Below are 22,770 nucleotides of genomic sequence, written 5' to 3'. Positions count from 1 at the left end.
TATATATATATATATATATATAATATATATATCGGAGTGAATCTAGCGGGTTGAAGCGGGCCAAGTGAGGCTGGGCTAAAAAGCCTTTTTTCTCAATGGGCCAAAAAAATTAGGCCCAACCCCACTTAATTCAAGGGTTGGGTTAAATTGGCACAAATAGACACACATGTCCTACATGTTATTTTTTGTCCTGCATGGTGTGCTATGTGTATTGTGCCACATAAGACTCATGTATTTACCTTTTCAACTTTATTCAAGTTTCAGTGTCTATTTATGCATACCCAAAGTTAAAGAGCATAAATGTGAAATGAGACCAAGTTGAAGGGCTTATTTATGTATCATGTCAATAGAATATCATAGTCAATTATATATAGTTTGGTCAGCTAACATTATTGATACTAAAAAGTATCCAATGAACTTGAGTCTTTCACTTCTTGGACAAAAGGTGACTACCTAGATTAAGGGTGCATTCTCTGGTAAATGACCTTTTCCTTAAATGATTGGTAAAATCAACTTTTTTTCCTTCAAAAATTATGGAAAATATTTTTCAAAACTCTATTTCATTCTTAAATTACAATATTTTTTTATTACCATGCCCCGTGTCTGACCCTCCCCATCCAAAAAAGTTTTAAGACTTTCTTATTTTTAATATTTCAAATATTTTTTCGTACTCCCAAACCATCCCACCCCCCGAAGAAATTTTTTTGAAAAAAAAAATCAAAATTTTGAAGTTTCATTTTTAACCCACCCCATACCCCTGACCACGGGGCACCCCCCTCCCCCCAATCAAGTATTATTTTTTAAAAAAACTTTTTTTTGAAGATATTTTACATTTAAAAAACTACTTTTTTTACGAATTATGCCACACCCATTCAGGATAAGAAATATAGGTCAAGTCTTGGGCTAGATCTTAGGATCGGAGTTTTGAAACGGTCGTCGAGGTTGTGTCCTAGTTCGAGTGTGATTTTCAAATTATAAATTATTTTTTGAAAGAAAATTTTTTTGCATTTTTTTACCAAACTAAACCATTATTTAAAGCAATTCACCAAAATAATATATTTTTCTAAAATTTTACAAAACTAGTATAAATTTATTCCACAATAAAGTTATAGGAAATATTATATTTTTTAAAAGGTGACGGCGTTAGATTTATATATGTTACTCATAGTAACATTTTATACTCCATTCAGTTAGCTATTTTTCTGTACAGTTCTAAGTTGATTCTTTAACTTTTCCTTCATTTTAATAGATTTTTCCTTTGCAGTTCTAAGTTGTTTCTTCTTTTAACTTCACATTGCATGTCATTTCCATCTAATTTCTATGGTGGCCTGGGGAATTTAAGTAAAGTAATTTGTTTTACAATGTTGTCTGCCTACTTGAAAGTGAACCAAGTCCAATATTTTTAAGTGGAGAAGGGCAACGAAACAGACATGTTCCTCTGATTTCGAGGAGTGGTTAGCCTTTAGAAAATTATCTCAAATCAGAAAAGACTGACTATTATTTGAATTATATTACAATATATTTGAAAAGAAATTAATAGAATGGGACATCGACGCACAACTGAAAATTAACACAACTGCACTAATAATAGACGATAGCTTTTAGTAAAATGTAACTAAAAGTCATGTATAATAAAACATTACAGTGAGTAACGTTTAAGGGGTAAAATATCTGTAAGACCCTGCAACTAGAAAGAACTAGAATTAGAAAGAAACTAATTTTTTAAATAATTAAATTTGGAAAGTTTGACAAATTAAGCTAAGTATATATTTTGGATTAATTTCAAACAATCATAACTCCTAGATCAGGATGAGATAGGTGTTCTACCAAATACTGTAGGAAATATCTCTGAATTATATTTCTGACTCATCTGAGATTACTCAGTTTCGAGTTCGTATAAGGGAGATATGTCGATTTGAAAGTGGGTTGTCTAAATAGGAAACGTCAATACCAAATTTTAGAAGGGTATTAAGGTCTTTTCACTACCCAATTAGCAAATTCTCTTTTGGTAATTAAGTTGGGATTAACACTAATTGGATTCCATTTAGGCTATTGAAAATAAGTTAGAGTTCTGCGAGAAGAGAAAAGAAGAGGAGAAAAGAGAAGAAGAAGCAAGGAATCACCAAGTTCTTGAAGAATTGCTTGTGGATTTATCCAAAGGGTGATCCCTACGATATATGTGAGATAACATAGCGTTGGGTTAGTTCACCCATGCGGAAATCATGATTTAATTTAGCAAAATTATGTTCTTGAAAGTAAAGAAATTGAAATTTTGATGGATTTGTTTGAAGTTTCTATTGGGTTCTTGATTGTTGAAGTTGTTGAGAATTTCTTTATTTTGATTAATAAAATTAGATATCCTTTTTATTAGATTCTTGTATATTTTTGGTTATATGGTTGAATCTAAGTGTTCGTCATGGGGAAGTTTAATCTAGAGGGTTTAGAGCGCAAGAAAAATCTTGGACTTTCTTGGAAGGGGCAAGGGGAGCCATGCCACTTAGAGCGTCGTACTTCAGTATCTAAAGTTAGGGCTATGGGTAATTGATCCAATCAAAGTGATCCAACCAAGACTCTGAAGTTTGTGCTCTGGCGCTTGGAGTCACTCGGAGCGCCAAGGACGCAAACTTTTCTATCGTTTCCCACTTTCTTCCTATTAAGTTCCCTTGAGACGTAATTATATTTCCTAGTTGATGTCTACACTCTAAGGTACGTCTAACCAACATTAAATCATACATAATATGAAATCATGAGACTTGAATCCATACTTCAATTAAAGAAAATTTAAGAGTCAAGGCAAGAGAAGTTCATGGAGATTTTCAAGAGTCTTTTATTAATGTTTTAATTTTTTTTTTAAGATTTGAGTTCTGAGTTAAACAAAGAGTAAGGATTGAAGTTCATTTCTTCAAAAGAGTATATGGGGATTATGTTTTCCCAAAGAGTAAAATGTTTTCACATTTAAACAAAAAATAAAAGTGAGTTTTTGTAAAGAGCCTTTGCGCTAGCTTTTTAGTAAAGACTAATGCTTTCACAATTAAGCAAGAGAGGAAAGTTTGATTTTCAAGAGAGATTTTGAGCTATGTTTTTGAAAATTATCTCAAACCACAGAAAAAAGTTTATTTTTTAAACATACGAGTTAGTATTATATTTTTGGAGTAGTATTGATCACAGATATTGGGGAGAGTTTAGACAACTCCCAACTCCCATAAACCACGTAGACATCATGGGTTGAAAAAGGGTCATACTTTTTTTATTATTCCTTAGAGATTTTTATTATAGACTATTGGATTCTCTTAGTAGTCAGGATCTAAACATTCGGCAAGGTATAGGACGGGCCTAGCAGCGTGAGGCAAAACGATGTATCATCACAATAGCTCTTAAGTGATGGTTGTCCGTTAAAGAAACTCCCACAAATGTATTTTGTATTCTTATATACACAAAAGTAAATTGTATTTTTATATACATTCCACAGTTTATATTGTATCTTTTCACACCTACAAAGTTACTATTGTATTTCAAAATGCACAGAGTCATTATCCATATTTTAAAACCCTTTATACTACATTCATATTATTTTATCAAATTGAAATCAGTTAAGTCGATTTGAGTTGAGCCCAGGTATGTTCTTTCCATTCCTTTAAAGCCTATGTATTGTTTTAGCATTCCCTCTCATCCTCGTGCATTCAATGTATTCATATCATTTGATATGCATCATTGTTATGATATATATAAAGGTAACCATGATCAACATCCAATGCAGCGTTGATTCTAATTGAGCTTCAGAGTTTGTTGGTGAGCCTTCTTTCTTTCAGAGGATCCATTTTGTTGCTTTCCAGTATTTTAGTTCATTAGGATGTCATGGGTCTTGTCCTGACACCCATCTTATTTATTTAGAGGCTTTATAGATATTTAGTTAGTTCATTTGTCACTATCTTGTTATTGTCTTACGTTTTGAGACCTGAGTTGCCATCTTAAAAAGTTGAATGATTTTTAAGACATTCTAAGTTTATTTTATGAGTTAATCATTTGAGATTATTTTCTTTTGTTTAGTCTTCCGGTGAGTAGTAATCCAAGCCAAGGGTTTGCATGGGGACAACAATGATTCTCGAGTGTCAGTCCAACCCAAGGTGTAGGCTCGGGGCATGACAAACTTGGTATAGAAGCAAAGAGTTCAAGAGTCCTAGGGAGTCTATAAAGTCGTGTAGTATAGTCCTAGTTATTAGTGTGAAACATGCCACAGTATATTAGGAGGTTGTGACACTCAGTAACTATCTCACTTCTCTCATACGCATTTTCTGCGATAGAGTGTATCTCCATAAATGTATCTTTCTAGCTAATGCTTGTGTGTCTCTTTTCAGATTGTGCTTCCACGAAGAGTTGTAAGAGGTCGTTCAGCTAGAAGAAATGTTGAACTACAGGAACAAAGGGTACCTAATGCACAAGAAGTATAAGCCCAATGAGAGGCCACCAATGACGAATTTCGTTAAACTATGTAGATGTTGAGCTAAAATTTTGACCAACAAAGTTGTGAAACATTGAGGGGATCAATAGGAAGTGGGTCACTTCAAGGATTCGTGAGTTCTTAAGGATGAATCCTCCAAGCTTCACTGGTTCAAGTTTAACTGAGGACTAAAAAAACTTTGTAGAGGATCTTCACAAGATTATAGAGATCATGTACGTTGTGATACTTATAGGGTGGAGGTAGTTGCATGAAGGGTGTCACTAAGATCTGGTTCGATCAATGGAAGAAGAACTGTGCTAAGGGAGCACTACTTGTGAGTTGGGATATTTTTAGGAGGCCTTTTTGGAGGTGTTTCTTCCCCCAAGAATTGAAAACAATATTCTACGTTGAGGCCTTCTTATTTTTGGACTATGAGTTCCTCATTCTTAAGTAGGATTTTGTAAGGACCCGAGAGCACCCCCTAGTCGTCTCACGGTGTATTAGACCACGAAGAGGTCTTATACAAGCCCTTAGCATTGATTCATCACGCAGGATATCAATAGTGCGGAATGAAAACCTTATTTATGCAAAATCAAAAGACTTTAGAGTCAACACACTTTAAAAAAAAGTCTTTATAGGCAATGGAATTCTAGTCTAATAAGGCCCACATAGACCCAAACATTAAAAATGTCAAACTTAGGGACACAACCCTTAACATTGTAAGAAAGATACAACTTCAATACAAAATTCGTAATGAAAGAGAAACTACAATAAAGAGTCTTTGTCCTCGACATTTGAGGACATACTCAAATATTGGAAGAATTTCTAAGTCCCAAGTTTCAACTCTACAGGTCACCTCACTTGCACACGCCTACACTTTGTAGAAAATAGAGGGAAATATTGAATTAGTACAATCAAGCATTAAGTATAATTACCATGCAAAAATCATCCTAATAGGGACATTAACTTGATATGAATGATTTTCATGCCATTTTGATAAAGTTTCATAAGTCAAGTGTAAAGGACATAATACAAGTTAACATCAACATACAAAATAATACAAAAATAATACACAAGGTACCACCACAATAATTATGTAGCCCATATTATCTATTGGACCCTCTACCTAAGGTTATTCTAAGACCCGCATAAATAAGAAATGAAGAGGATGCCCATACAACCTCTTCATACACACCTAAGTGTTCCTCAATACTACCTAAGAACCCTTCCTATTCAACACAATTTAAAGACTACCTAAGATAAGAACCCTTCCTATTCAACACAACTTAACAAGTCAACTTTCCTTATTAAAGCATTTAAAGAGACATTCATGCATTTAAGAGACTTCACATAATGGTCATGGAATACCTAGGGAACCCACACTAGTATCTGCAAAGCCGACTCGTGCCATGTGTAGGTAGCAACCCATACTACTACCTACATGTTGTAGAACTTATTGAATAGCTAGAGTGCACATCCCACATGATTAGAACAGTCACAACCGACAGAGACCACACTAGTGGAATCCGAATTCTACCCTACTCCGTGGAGGGTCTTGTACTTTCAAAGGGTAGAACTAGGATACATCCCATGTAGGCACATGGTTTAGAGGATATCAAAAGACTTCTTTGTACTCTAGTCTCACACTCATGTAGAGCTACTATCTCAAGCATATTCACTTGGTGTTTTACATTAGTTCCCATAGAGTAATTTCATTCACATAAGTATAATAGAGAGGGAAACATCATTAGGCCTACCTACCTATAATACCATTACCAAGAAGGGCACCACAAAGGTCTACCTATCAAAATTCATAAGGATAGATCCTTTATAGAAAGGTCACCATGCTAGGTCTAGCTGATTCAATTCATTATTTCATGCATTCACTAAAGAAAAGGATGTCTAAGCCTACCAAGTCAATGGATCACATTCATAATATATTTCATGTATTAAGTAGGGACAACTATGTTTATCTAATCAAGACACCATATCAACATATAAAGACTCTTCATTCATCATCACATGTAAACATTTAGAGGAAACATGCATCCATTTCACAATACGACATAACCTTATACAAGATCACATTAACATCACATGTTAACAGTACATTATGCCACCTTCTACACAATAACATAAGCCTCACTTCAATTCACCTTAAAGGACACAATCATAATAATAACAATAATTAAAAACCTCTACTATAAGAGGATCAAACCATACAAAAACAATCCTACTATAATAAGCAATTGAGTCAACTCACCATTCTTCAATGCTACAATTCACCATTATTCAACTTCCAACAATTTCAACATAACAAGAGAATATTCGCAAAATCAAGCCCAGAAGACCAAGATCACCAACTCATCCACATATAACCAATTCATCATAGATAGATATAGATACAAATAGGAATCAATACTAAAGCCATCTAAGTACAAGTCCACCAAAAGACAAACTTTATTATCAAACCCACTTTACAAGCAAAAATTATTGAATTAGAGGAATCACGGGTTCATGTTTATTTTAACCATAAAACATCAATGAAACCATAATATACACATAACAATTCATTTGAAACCATTTAATGCAACAAATCATGAATTTGAGAAAGAATTGGGGTTTTTCATAACTTAAGGAAAACATGGAAACCATTCGAAATTGACTCTAGGGTAAAGTCTAGCCCTAGATGAAGGATCAACATACCTTCGAGAAGAATTCCCCACAAAATTAAACAAGAAAGCAATAAAAATCTTCAACACTAGCTCCAACTTGACCTTAAGCTCCCATGATGTTCTTAAGAGAACCTTTTTGAAAAAGGGGTTTTCATTTTTAAGAATGAAGTCAAATTCTATGTTTAAATGTTTTAACCTAACTTAAAATACACTAAATACATAAAATAATTTTCAAACTATTTATTTAGCAATAGGTTGAGTTTACCAAGCCACCCTTGGCTTGACCAATTTGCACCTAAAAAACAGATGCTCACTCACGACCATCACCTATGGATCGTAGGTGGTGTGACAACCCGTCTTGCTGCCTCGTGGAACTGGTTTGGAACTTGGTCATGAAATCTAAGGCTCGTTAGGCTACGTCTTGACTTATGGAGCAAGACCACGCCCCATCAAAGGACCTACTGACTGTAAGTCATGGTCATAGGTTACTCCATTTTGGCAGTTTTGGGGTTGAGCTGAGGGTCCTCCTTAAGGACCCTTAGGGTGGTCCTTGGGGTGTCGTACCCAAAAGTTTAAACAATAAAAATGTTTATCTATTCCCTAGGGTCACTTACACTATTTTAAGACACGTAAAAACACACCAAATAAAGGATAGCATACTAGAACACACTAGCACACAAAGACCAGTTTTCAAACGTCTTGGTCGTCTTGACGTTTGACCTTAAAATATTTTAAACAGACCTCTAAATGATATTTCTCATCATTTTCACAAGTTATTAACTCATTAAAATTAGGTTAAGCTCTAGTTCATCCTATTTTAATTTTTAGGGTCCCTACATACTCTCCACATGGGAACTGTCGTTCCAAATGACACTTAAAACACAGAAGGAGTAATGACTCAAGACTATAAGCCCAAAATCAGATATTCAACAAAGTATTCAATATACGTAGCTAGTTCGGGGACATAATCTTAACACATAATAGACTCCAAACACAACAAGAAGGTAGGAACAACACATATAAACTCATCATGCATTAAGACTTCACATTTCTCATTTAATATTGGAGGAACTTCCTTCTCCACATACCATCATGTTCACTTCAGCGTTTCTAAGCACATCATGCCAATTTCTCATAAGAGCACAATTATGCAACATTTTCAAGATCACGTTTGAGCATGCTCATAATTCAACTCATGCAACATTTATGCAATTTATCATAGAGGAATACCAACATGAAGGACAAAGTAATTAAATCTAATTTTGCCATCTAAACATAAATCATGTAACACGCAAAAAAAAATCATAAGGGGATCATGAAAACTAATTTTTCACAAAAGATTCCCAAAACATGCATCATGCCGCTAGAATATCGAAGTCTCAAGCTTGAATGGAATAGAAAAAAAGATACACAACCCCATCAAACCTATAATTTACCATACTCACCCACTTGGGAGAAACCCATCTATAACTATTTCAAATCAACACCTAAGAATCTCATCACAAATTAAGGAACTGTATTTTATTGGTACCTTCATCTAGATTTTCTTTCTTGTTAGCTTGGAGATAATAGAAAGAACCACAATTAGGAGGATTAGAAAATGTAACCTTGTTGGGATCTTGATTGACATCCCTTCCTCTAGCAACATGAGTAGGACAATCTCTGACCGTGTGATCATTCTTACCAAAATCATAACATCCACTAGTACCAGCTAGACATTTCCCAAAATGTTTCTTCTCGAAGGTCTCATACAAGCCCTTGGACATCATACATTCCATTGATATATGAAAAGTAGTGCGGAATCAAAACATTTCACAATAATAGTTCAATCTCTTTTATAAAAACATAAGCAAACTAAGTCTTGTCATAGTCATCTTAAAAAACATATAAATCTTAGGGAACAACCCATACATAAATTAAAAGTAACACCAAAGTCTATTAAAATGTATTTTGAAAAGAAAAACTAACCATAACTATGTCCTCGAATCATATGAGAACATAGCAAGTCTTCTTGAGAGAATACTATTGCTAAGCTTTAGTTCTAACAGGCTTCTCACTTTCCACCTATAGTTGTAGAAATAGACAACATATGGAATTAGCACATTTAATGCACTAAGTAGGTAAATATGCAAGAAAACCATGCTAAAATGGACGTTTACTATATAGTATGCTTTTTATGCTCTTTTGATATAAATCTCATGAAATAAGTATAAGAACCATTTTCAAGACAACATATACATATAAGACATATTTAAGTAACATCAATCACATGAACATATTCACTTAGGACCCCTACTAAAGTTTATTCTAAGACTCACTTTAGTAAGACAAAAAGAGACCGCACATACACCCTCTTCAAGCACACCTAAGTAATCCTTAGGACTACCCAAAGTAAAGTTATTCCATTTCATCACATATCACATAGTCCATATTCAATAACATAAGCCTTTACATAATTTATACTCTCTACCTAAAGTTACTCTAAGACTCAACTAAGTAAAACATGAAGAGACCGCTCATACACCCTCTTCAAGCACACCTAAAAATCGTCAAAGCTACCTAGGTAAGAACCTATATATTCTTCATACATTACTAGGTAAACAATATTCATTAAGACATGTAGGAGACATTCAAAAGATAGAGCACTTCACATAATAGTCTTGGAGAAGACCTAGGGAACTCACCTAGCATCTTCAAAGCCTACTCACCCAATCTATAGATATCATCCCATTCAACTACCTACACATTGTAGAACCTATAAAATAATTAGAGTGTACATCACATATGATGAGATTAGACATTAACCGAAATAGACCGTACTAGCTTGGTATGGTATCCGGTGTCATAAGAACTCCACACCGTGGAAGGCGTTCTACTTGCCAAAGGTAGAACTAAGACTCATTCCATGGCACATGGTTCTAGGATATCAAGGGCTTCTTTGTACTCTAGTATCATTCTCAAGTAGATCTACTAACATAAGAATACCCTCTCGGTGCTTTGACTTCATTCTCATCCAGTAATCATTCCCTTAATGTGTTACAGAAGGTACCATTTGTTAGGCTTACCAACTCATAATACTTTTTGTGGGTAGCTCATTTTTTAACCTTCTTTTCATATTAAAGTTTCCACGTATATAACCTTATATTCATATTCAAGGTTCTATATATAAGTCTTTCCTAGAAAGGCACCTCCTTTAGGTCTACCGATCCTTACATTCATTCATACACGAACAAGACAAGGGTGCCTAAGCCTACAAAGTCAAGAGTTACCCGTCACATAACTTCCACGTATCAAGTAGAGGGACCTGAGTCTACCAATCAAGACACAACATCATCATATCATGTATTCAATAACATTCAAGTACCATGTATAAACAACTAAGTCTACCCAACAAGATACCCTATCTATACTCATGTAGAGACTCATAATTGTCAATCATTTTTACATATAGTAATTTAGAGGGAATCATACTTTCACCTCACACATACACATGTACCATATAATTGTTTACATAGTTTACCTATACAAGCTATGATATGATAGCACTATAATTCACATAATACTTGCTGACAAGACCATTTCATAACAATTATAACACATAAACACCGCCACTATAAGTGGACCATACCAATCAATACAATTTAATATCATTTCTACACAATATAAAGGAGTTAGGTCAACTCACCACCTTCCAATCATCATCATCACATTCCTTAGCCTTTTCAATCAATTCACTTTACGAAGGCTCTTACCAATATCCATGTATACAATACTCAGGCAACAATCAATCCATATTAATGATCCAACAATATAAAATATAGATATTATCAATATAAGGCAGACTATAAACAATTATATCATGATCTATACATAATTCAATAGCCTAATACAATCTACACATGAACTCAATAGTATCAAGACACGATCAATCCATCCACTTTAGAGTCAAAACTAGGAATCTAAGGAATACATGGGCTCATAGAAATTTTGATCTTAAAATCATCAATAAATATCAATTATATCATAAAACATTGTTTGAAACCTTTTCATGCAAGAACCCATGCTTAGAATTCTAAATTGGAAATTCTATGTTTTTGAACATCTGTGAAAAGAAATTGGAATTGGCTCCTTGAATGAGAGAATAGTCAAGGATGAACTCATCATACCTTAATTTAATATAACCCCCGAAATTGGATTGAAAAACTTGAACAATTTAGTCTTGTTCCTTGGAGCTTCAAAGCTTCAAAAATAAAGGTTTTGAAGAGAATTAGTGGAGAGCTTTTGTTTTGGGTTGAGGATTTTGATTTGATTGGTGAATTTGGCTTTAAAAGTCTCAATAACCGTCAACACATAATCCACAAAGTAACCAAAATACCCCTACACTTAATGGGTCTTTTAACCAATTCTAATTTCACTAAAAATGACGCGACCAAATCTGGGACATGGCTGCGCGTCATGGGGACACTTCCTAATCTTGGTCATGGAATTCAATTTAAGACAGAATGGTTCGCGTTGTCCCCAAATCGCAAGCCATAATTTTCCCTTTAAGTGTTGCAGGCGCGACACGCCACCACCTCCACATATGGGCTGCCCAACACCTTTCTTGGCCAGCGTTTGGGTCCTCCATTGGGACCCTTAAGGTGGTCACTCGGTAGTCGTAATCGAAATTTTTTACCATTTACATGTCAGTATATATGTAGGAATAATTGATACTCAATTGCACCCTCATACCATACCTCATAACTCCACTACAAAATCCAACTACACACTAGTTCAACAGACTAGCTTCCGGACGTCTTGGTCGTTCCTGGACGTTTGACTTTCAAACTCTTCAAAATGACTTCTAACACTAATGTTAATCATTTTATGAACTTTTTAACTCAAAACAAACATGTTAGACTCTAATTAAACCTTGTTCATTTTGAGGGTCGTAACATTAACCTTAGGAGCACTAGAAACATCTTTATTTGGAGTTCTCTTCTTAAACCTAGGTTGACTTTGCTCCTCAGTTCTTTCCTATTCAAATATCTACTCAACCTCTCAAGCGTGGAATTTTTAATAGATTGATCATACATTATGAGCCTATATATATTCATGTCATTATGGAGCATTGTCGTACGACACTCTTCCTTCATAAGATCGGAAACACCAGTCATAAACCAACTCATCTCAGCTCTAGGGCTAGACACCAAATATGGAGCATACATAGACAATAATTTAAATTTCAAGGAATACTCCTCCACACTCATGTTACCTTCTGTAAGTTTTATAAACTCCTCAACCTTAACTTCTCTCTTCTCATGGGGAAAGTACTTTCCTAAGAAAGTTTCCTTAAACTCTTCCCATTCTATAGGACCCTCTTTAACCGGCCTATTCTCCTTCCATTTAGTTTACCACACTTGAGCAACCTCCCTCAATTGATATGATGCCAAATCTGCTTTCTCCCTAGAAGACACCCCACATCAATCACCACCTTATAAACACCATCTAAGAATTCTTGGGGATCCTCTCATACTTTAGAGCTAAGAAAGATAGGAGAATTCTTCCTCATAAAGTCCCTCAACCTAGAGGCCATAGTACTCTCAATAACATTCACCCTAGGCCCCACATCACTATTTGCTTGAGTCGTCATGGCTCGGGTTAGGGTAAGAAGAGCCACTCTAACATCCTCATTTGACATATTCGAGGAAACCACCAAAGCCTCATTCTCTTGGTTAACTATTGGAACTTGGTCACCTTGAGGAACTTGATCACCTAGGGGAGGAACTCTCTCATTAACTACTTCCTCATCAACTTTCCTTGTGGGTGTCCTTGTATTCATATCCTATAAAAACAAGAGAAGAGATTAGGAAAACACACTTATATAACTCCACTCTATCGCACGATTTCAAGAATATCAAAGAAGTGTATCTTCTATTATCCAATAGGTCCCGCTCATAGATGTGTCGCGACTCCCACCTATGAACAAGACTCTTCGAGACATGGCCTTGTGAGAATTTGAAACCTAAGGATCATTTCACAACCTTATGCTCTTATATTAAGTTTGTAACGGCCCGAGAGAATCCCTAATCATCACATGGTGTATCCGAACTTGAAAAAGTCTTATACAAGCCCATAACATTCATTCATTACATACACTGAGAAATTAAAACCTTATTTAAGCTAAATCAACAGACTTAAGAGTCAACACATTATTAAAATAAGTCTCTCTGAGTAACAAAATTTTAGTCTCATAAGGCCAACATAGACCCAAACTTTAAGAATATCAAACTTAGGGACACAACCCTTTGCATTGATAGGAAGATACAAGTTTAATACAAATGTCTTAATGAAAGAGAAACCAGAATAAGAAGTCTATCTCCTCGTCATATGAGGACATAACAAAATCTTGAGAGAATTTCTAAGTCCCAAGCTTCAACTCCGGAGAACATCTCACTTGCCCACACCTACACTTTGTAGATAAAAGAGGAATATATGGAATTAGTACAATTAAGCACTAAGTATGATTACCATGCAAAAATCATGCTAAAAGGGACATTCACTTGATATGATACATTTAATTGATTTAAATGATTTCTTAGGTCATATTGATAAAGTTTCATAAATAAAGTGTAAAGGACATAATACAAGTAAACATCAACATACAAGATTATACCCACAAAATACACCCGGTACAACTACACTCATTAAGTAACCAATCTTATCATTTAGACCATCTACCTAAGGTTATCCTAAGACCCACCTAAGTAAAACATTAAGGGGCCGCCCATACAACCTCTTCTTGTACACCTACCTAAGTGTACCTCAAGACTTCCTAAGACAAGGATCCTTTCTCTTCAAGTCAACCCAACAAGTCAACGTTCCTTATTAGAGTATTTAAAGAGACATTCATACATTTAAGAGAATTCACAGAATGGTCTTGGATGACCTAGGGAACTCGCTCTTGTATCTTCAAAGCCTACTGGTGCCATGTGCAGGTAGCATCCCATACTACTACTTACACGTTGTAGAACTTATTGAATAGGTACAGTGTACATCCCACATGATGGTAATAGGCATAACTGACATAGACCACACTAGCTAGGTATGGAATTCGGATGCTATCCTACTCCGTGGAGGGTCTTCTACTTGCGAAAGGTAGAACGAAGACACATCCCATGTAGGTACATGGTTTACGGTATATCAAAAGACTTCTTTATACTCTATTCTCATACTTAAGTAGAGCTACTATGTTAAGCATATCTAGTCGGTGCTTTGCGTTAGTTCCCATAAGTGTATTAGAGAGGGCACTATCTTTAGTCTTACCGACCCATAATACCATGACCAATAAGGGCATCACTAGGTTCTACCAATCAAGGTTCATAAGGATAGCTCATTTATAGAAAGGTCACTATGCTAGGTCTAGCCGATTCAATTCATTCTTTCATTCATTCACTAAAAAAAAAGATGCCTAAGTCTACCAAGTCAAGAGATCACATTCATCATATATTTCATGTATCTAGTAGGGATAACTAGATCTACCTAATCAAGACACCATATAAACATATAAAGAATAATCATAGTATATCATCATCATATGTAAAAATTCAGAGGAAACATGCTTTCATTCACAATACAATATAGAAGATCACCTTAACATCATATGGCATCTGTATATTATGCCACGTTCTACACAATAACATAACTCTCACTTCAATTAACCTCTAATGCCTTCAATCCCACAATAACGATAAGAACAAGAAGTAAACCTCTATTGTAAGTGTATCAAACCACGCAAAAACAATCATACTATAAAAAGCAATTCAGTCAACTCACCATTCTCCAATGCCACAATTCACTCTTAAATAACTTCCAACAATTTCAACATAGCAAGAGAATTTGGCCATTATCATGCCCACAAGACTAATATCACCAACGCATACATATATCAAAAATTCATCATATATAGAGATAGATAACAATAGGAATCAATACTATAAAGCCATATAAGTACAATTCCACGAATAAACAATCATATTTATCAAACGCACTTTTGAAGCCAAAATTAGGGAATTAGAGGAATCACGGGTTCGGATATTTTAACCTTAAAACATCAGTTAAACTATAATATAACCATGACAATTCGTTTGAAACCATTCAATGCACGAACCTAAGAGTTTGAGGAAGAATTGGGGCTTTCATAACATTAGGAAAACTTGAAAACCATTTGAATTTGACTCTTGGGTGAAGGCTATCCCTATATGAAGGATCATCACACCTTAGAGATGAATTTTCCACTAAATAAATAATAAACCAATAGAAATCATCAACCCTAGCTCAAACTTGACCTTAAGCTCCTATGGTGTTCTTGAGAGAACCTTTTTTAAAGAGGGTTTTTGATTTTTAAGAATGAAGTCTAATTCTAAGGTTAAGTATTTTAAATAACTTAAAACACCCTAACATACATAAAATAACCATCCAAGTATTTATTTACCCAAGGGTGGAATTTACCAAACCACCCATGGCTTGGCTGACTTGTACAAGAAAAATAGGTTCTCACTCACGACCACCGCCTAAGAACCGTACGAGGTGTGATGGACCGTCCTGCTGTTTCGTGGAACTGGTATGAGACTTGTCCATGGGATCTAAGGCTCCTTAAGATAAGTCTTGAACTACTAAGCAAAGCACGCCCCGTCAAAGGACGTACTGTCGTAAGTCATGGCCTTAAGTCACACCTTTTTGGCAGTTTTGGGGGTTGAGCTTAGGGTCCTCCTCAAGGACCCTTCGGTTGGTCCTTGGGGAGTTGTACCCGAACATTTACATGTTCATATAGTCCCTAGGGTCAATTCCACTGATTTTATACACCAAACAACACAACATACTAGAACATACTAGCACGCAACAAATTAATTTTGAAACGTCTTGGTCGTCCCTTGACATTTTACCTTAAAACTATTTAAACCAACTACTAAAATATATTTATCATAATTTTAACAAGTTATTAACTCAATAAACTCATGTGAAGCTCTAGTTCATTCTATTCTATTTTTAGGGTCCTTATAGATTCTTTGAGTGTTCATGAGTACAGTTTGAAGTTCACACAACTTTCTCAGTATGTTCCGGAGATGGTTACTGATATGAGGAGTAGGATGAGTTAATTCGTTACTGGGTTGTCTCCCTATCTAGAAAGCAAGGAAAGGAAACTATGTTGATAAGGGATATGGACATAGCATGGTTAATGATCAATGTGAAACAAGTTCAGGATGACAAGATGAGGGATATATAAGAGTTTAAGAATGAGAGGGATAAGACATTAGAGAATGACTCTGGGAAGTAAAAAAGTAATGTGAACCGGTCTTCTTTTAACAAACACAAATGGGATCTGCTTCATCATCTGCTAGTGCACATGCACCAAAGAGTATGAGTCCCGATCATTTCGATTGTCCTCTTATATTTGTGTCCGAGGCTTGATTTGAGGAGTTTGTAAGGTACCTCCTAGTCATCGTTGAAGGTGGCACCGTCTCATGACTATGTATTTATATTATTTTAGGATTGTAGACATTCAGACTTGTTCTTCAATTAAAAAAATTGTATACTTACCTAGTGACTTGTATACATGACACTAGGTTTTGGGGGAGGTTTTTTTATGTTATTATTTCCAAAATTCTTATGTTATGTTTAGTCCTTTTTTAATTACATACTTTCGTATTTACCCTTGCCAATGATTGTTTAGGTTGACCTGTCTTAGTTGGATAAGGCAAAAGTGTAATCAGAACCAATTTTTGAATCGTGATAATTAGAACTTTTATCTCTTCATATAATTGCATTTTTAAAGTTTAAAGAGATAAATTTGAATAATACAAACTCGATGAATGTAGTTTTCTAAAGCAATGAAAAAACTATCTATTGAGGAGGGGGTTCAATTGAATTCCGTTCATCGAAAAATTATATTTTTATAACTAGACTTATTTTTTTAAAATTTATATAATTTTTTTTTGTCTACACACCAAGATTAAATTTATCTTTAACTATTTTTCAATTCCTTTACTAAATATCTTGATGTTATTACTATACAAAGGAATATTTCAACAATTACGAGGAGACATATAAGCACATACGACATATAACGATTAATTTTTAAACTCTATCTACCCATAAATTATTCGTCTATCACATTGCAGGAAAAAGTAAATGTTTTTCATATAATTTTAAATTGATTTTCTATTTTATTTTAATAAATCTATAGTAGTATATGAACAATTATACAAATAATGTTTTATGTGGGTCACATATTTGTGAATTTTATAATATAAACAAGTTTAATGAAAAGAGATTTAGAGTCTTCAACTCTAAAACATAAATTAAAAATACTTTAATGTTAAGTCAAACTGACTATTATCTTTTGTAAGAAAAATATTATTACCTTAATCACAATTTAATGTCGTGTGTCAATTTTGTAGTAATTCTGATGGTTTGCATTAGACATGATATTTGACTAACTCTATGCAAACTATTTAAATTTATTTGGTCAAAGTCTAAAAATAAATGTTGTCATGTATTATCCTTATAATATACACTACAAAGCATAATAAATGACAAAGGTAAAAGAATAAAATGATTTTAAATAAATTTCTCTCAAAATATCACTATCAACACAATAATAAAATTCTTCACAATAATTGATTTAGAACTCTAGTATGTTCACACCTTTGCACTTAAAATTTATCTTACCTTTTATGGACAAATAATAAATTTTCCAAAATTGAACAAACATAATTTTCAAAAAACAGCTCAGCAATAGAGAGTTTACATATAAAAGGCGAGATGTCTGTTCACTTCTTAGTTTTAATATTAGTTTTTAAAAAATATATATAATCAGTCAAGACGAGACACTTGAATCAATACAGGTTTGCTTCTTCACCTACTTCATTTTGTAAAAGGGATTAATCAAGAGGAACATATAAACGTGATTGAGATGGTATTGATTCACTCGTTCAATCTATTCAATTCGTTTTTGCTTTTTATTTTCTTGCATAAAGGAATTGAATTACGTGATAGTGAGGTTGTTTTAATTCAGATCTTGTTTTGTTTGTCAATCTTTTGCACTTGTGTTCATTTATAAATTTACAGTTCATTTTATCAAGTGTCTTGTTTTTGAATTTTATAGAACATTTCTAATAAATTTTAAAACCTAGAATTAACAAGATTGAAATTTTTTTTATTTCTCTTGATTATTCTTATTCAATTTGTTAAGGGATAGATCAACAACAAAGAGGAACATATAAATGCGATTGAGACGATATAGATTTTCTCTTCATTCTATCAAAATTCATTTTTGTCTTTTATTTTTTTTCAATAAAGTAATCGAATTGTGTGATGGTGAGTTTGAGTAAATTGAAATCCTTTTTTATTTCTCAATTTTGTGCCCTTGTGTTCATTTACAAATTTACACTTCATTTGAGCAAATGTCTTGTTTTTGAATTTGTCGATCATTTCTAATAAATTTTAAAACCTATAATTAAAAATAGTGAAAAATATTTGATTTCTCCTTCTTGTAATCCTGTTTTAATTCTTTTGTCAATCGCTTATCGGAAAAATATCTCTACCCCAAAAAGGTTGTAGCAAAACTTGTGTACATCTTTCTAGTTTCAAACCCTCGTTTGTGTATATTTTACCATTTCCAAATCCTACTTATGGGATAACATCAGGTATGTTGTTTTATTATTGTGTATTGATATGTATGAACAATCTCATTTAAATACAACAAGACTTCCATCGATTTTTCTACATTCATTTACTCAATTATAATTTTAAATATGAGAACGAAACTTCCATCTCGATCTGAGAATGAGAGTCACCGAAGGATGATGCTTTCTTCATCCCTTATAATCATTACTCTATGTTTCTGTCAAATCAAAAAGCTTTGTTTCATCTCTCAAATCTATATGCAATTTTTATTTTTATTTTCAAATCAATTTTAGTTTATGAATTACAATGCATATCTACGGTGATGATTAGGATAAAGTGTACGTAGCTGCAACGACATATGTGTATATTAACCTAACTACGTTTCTTTTGTGACTTCTAGAATTTCATTTGTTTTAAAATTTAGACTTTTTAGTATGGAGGGAAGATTTTGCTTTTTGCGAGCATGATTTGTCAATTTGAATAATTAGTTGATCTTGCTTTTTGTTTTTCATTCAATAGTATATTCCCAATATGCTCGAAGCAGAAAAGAAAAAGAAAGAAGATTCTAAGAGGAATGAGAAATCTTCTGGAGAGGACCAAGGAGACTCTTCCAAGAAAATACTACAGAACATGCGAAAGCAAAAAATTATTTATGGTACGTAATTAATTCATTCAACATCTTACACTTGACTTATGTTGATTATTGTTTTCCTTGTTCACTTAAATAAGTTAAAAGAAAATTAATGTCTTTTTTAATTTTAATCTTATCATTAAATAACTTTTTAAAAATTAATTAGATTATTAGTAGTAAAAAAAATTAATTTCAATGTATCATTTATAACCTCTTTTTAGTACAATAGGGAACAAGGGGAGCAATTCACAACTTTCAATGAAAGAGAGGAAGGATGCAGACAATGAACAACAAATTATTCACGGTACATAATTTATTAGTTTATTCAAGAACTTATAAATGACTTATACTATTAATTATCTTTCATTTGGTTATTTTATGATTTTCAGCTGAGTTTGAGAGCCTTGGTGAAGATAACCCATTGGATAATAATAGTGCTACCTTAATCGACAATAACATTGACAACACGTGTTTGTATCCCCTCCTTCAAGCTTGCGAGGTAATTGTTCAACACTTTTGTTCATTTAAAAAATTATTATTGAGCATGTTAATTAATTATATTCCACAATATACTTTTCTATCTCCAATAATTTATTAAGAAACAATATGGATTTGCAGGAGTTAGAAAGTGAGAAATTCAAAGAATGCAGCGAAAGCAACATAAGATGGGATCAAGAGGATTCTTTTGAGGAGGAACTTCCTGACCAACAACAAGAAGAAAATATTGATGGTATTTAAGGAATTTTACACCTTACTAATTAAACTTATGATAATTATTTGATTTTTTTTCAATAGAAAGTACTTAAATCAATGAGCACATATCGATTTAAACTCATGCCCTAAATGGAAACAATACACATTGCTAGCCTAAAATACAATCATTAGATTAAAGCTTCAGTCCCACTTTTTGAACTTCCAATTTGTTTCATATGTATCATGGATTCTCACATATAATTTTTAGGTGAGTCAAATCTCAACAAAATTGCGTGTGAAGATGGTAACCCAGATAATTATGATCATATTATAAATAACAATATTATCAACTATGGCTCGAGACTTTTGGCAAAAGATGAAAATGGTGGAAACTATCATATCACACAAGGATTACCGAGAAGTACCAAATTTCGTTCCATCGGTAACCTTTATAAGGTAATTCATATAAATCTTATGTATATCTTCTTCCGTAACATCATGTATTTTCAACAAATTTCTAATAATATTAAACAATACTTTTATTTTTTACTTTTTATAATTAGATATTTGACAAAATGAAATAAATTGCTGAACTTATTTTGTTATCTCATGAAATTTCCTTCCATTCCACAGTGTACTTCTAGGCTTTCACCAATTGAAGATGAATATAATTGGAACCATCTAACTGAAAAAGACCCAAAATATGAACCATTTAGCAAATGAAGATTCAAGTGTCAAAACAAACGAAAAGAATGTTGGTTGTAAGAGAAAAGGGAGAAACAACAATGGAGAAAGTGATGTTGATACTTCTTCCCCGTAGGTTCAATATTGCGTTTTCATCATTTCATTTAATCGTTTGTCCAAGCTTAGGTTGTCTTTTAATCACTTTTTTGAATGTTGAATTTTATCATTTCATGTAAAACTTTAAACATAAGTTGTCTTTATAAACTTTGTCAATTACTTCTCCAGTTCTTCTTTATTAACTATTTTTTAGTAAGGTTTATTTTCAAAATTCATTAACAAAAGCGGTGTGATCTCTCTCGAGTAACAAAAGATCAAATTTATATCAACGATCTTTTGAATACAACCTATCTACCTCTACGAAATGGTGAAAAGATTTGCATACAATCTATCCTCCGATCCCTAGATACCGCTTGGCGGATTTCACTAGTTATGTTATTGTTATTGTTGATAATATATCAAATCAATAAAGATAAGTACTCTCAACATTAATATTCTTGTTCACGACTAATTTATTCATTCATAGAGTCTTATAAATAGCTCATACATGATGCAATAGTTCTTTTTTCCTACAATTCAACATAATGATCTTCACAATAAATAAACAAGCAATGGACGACAAGACACCGCCATGAGTCCTTATATACAACATCACTATGATAAATAAATTATTAAGTGGCAGTAAAATAATTTGCCACTATATTGTACTGAATGGAAAAATTTAATAAATATGAGTATTTATAACCAATACTCTATACAAATGTCATTAAAGGTTTTAATGACACTAGATGCAATGACATTAATTACCGCTAAATGTTTATTTTTGTAGTTCTTGTGATTGAAGTGTCATTGTCACAACCTATATATGACTTATGAAGAACTAAAGTAATCGTGGAAAAAAAATATAGAAAGGATGACAAGATTATAATAGAAAAAAAAAACATATTGAAGGTATAAAACAAGATTATATGTTGCATGCTACATGATTACAACAGAAAAAGTTTGAACATGCCTACCCAACCCCAATCTAACCCTTTTAACTTCCTATATCATATAGCTTCACCAGATTATCGGGTCTTGTTCTCCATTGAACTATAAATGGAGTTGATCAAGAAGGGGTGGGGGGTGGGGGTACTAGGTAGGCTTCAACTCTCTAACCTATTTCACTTATATTTCAGTGTACTAGGAGTATATTCAAAACAAATAATTCTCTTTAACATAGTTCACACTTTTTTATTTTTTTCTCACAGACTATTTTGTCATGCCGTCCACAAAAAACATATTACTTCTCTCTACAATAATTTAGTGCTTTCTAATGTTTATTGATGTTATCGATTGGTTTTTCAAATTCATAATTCCAAACTAGAATCTTTCAATTAATCTTGCAAACCAAATGAACACTTGTATATTTCTTCTGTTCTAAAATAATACATTAAAAAATGTCTCGATAGAGAGTTGACTATTAAGAGTGTGATTGTTTTCCTATATAGTGTTTCTTCTATAGAAAGCAAAGGAATTACCAAGATCACAAATTTAGATATATAATAGCCTAAATAAAAAAGAATGGTCATGCCCGAGGTTGTAAATATAGTCATGTCCCACTTATTCTCTGCAAAAAAACGGGATAATGTTGGTTGTACCACCACATGAGGAGCTGGACGGTAATGATCATGAAGACAGACAAGTCGAGATGAAAAAGTTGTTGAAAATATTATGAATACAACTCAAATGCATTTAGTTGTGGCAACCCTATTAATGGCAGTAACCTTCACAACTGGTTTCACACTGCCAGGAGGTTTTGAAAGCGATACTAATAGCCCTAAAAAGGGATGGAAATTTTATCAAGGAGAACAACATTTCGTGTATTTGTTATTTCAGATTCCATTGCCTTTACGTGCTTCTCTAGTGCCATATTTGCCTAATTT

At 33.3% G+C, this 22,770-nt stretch overlaps 1 protein-coding gene across 1 annotated transcript in view; it reads left to right on the top strand.

Moving 5' to 3' along the window:
• Positions 1-20,915, top strand: part of LOC107025763 — a 23,342-nt gene extending 2,427 nt beyond the window's left edge. Inside the window, exons 3-9 of the mRNA XM_027918511.1 lie at positions 4,356-4,424; positions 19,300-19,435; positions 19,641-19,715; positions 19,801-19,910; positions 20,030-20,141; positions 20,373-20,560; positions 20,738-20,915. Of these exons, the coding sequence (XP_027774312.1) occupies positions 4,356-4,424; positions 19,300-19,435; positions 19,641-19,715; positions 19,801-19,910; positions 20,030-20,141; positions 20,373-20,560; positions 20,738-20,827 (780 nt within the window). The 3' untranslated portion in view covers positions 20,828-20,915. The remainder of the gene's footprint in view (positions 1-4,355; positions 4,425-19,299; positions 19,436-19,640; positions 19,716-19,800; positions 19,911-20,029; positions 20,142-20,372; positions 20,561-20,737) is intronic.
• Positions 20,916-22,770: the final 1,855 nt, after the last annotated feature.

The sequence above is a fragment of the Solanum pennellii genome, chromosome 7 (assembly GCF_001406875.1).
Source record: "Solanum pennellii chromosome 7, SPENNV200".
In the NCBI taxonomy this organism is placed as follows: domain Eukaryota; kingdom Viridiplantae; phylum Streptophyta; class Magnoliopsida; order Solanales; family Solanaceae; genus Solanum; species Solanum pennellii.
The sequence above is the reverse complement of the archived record's forward strand: the minus strand, read 5'-3'. Positions and strand labels throughout refer to the sequence as shown.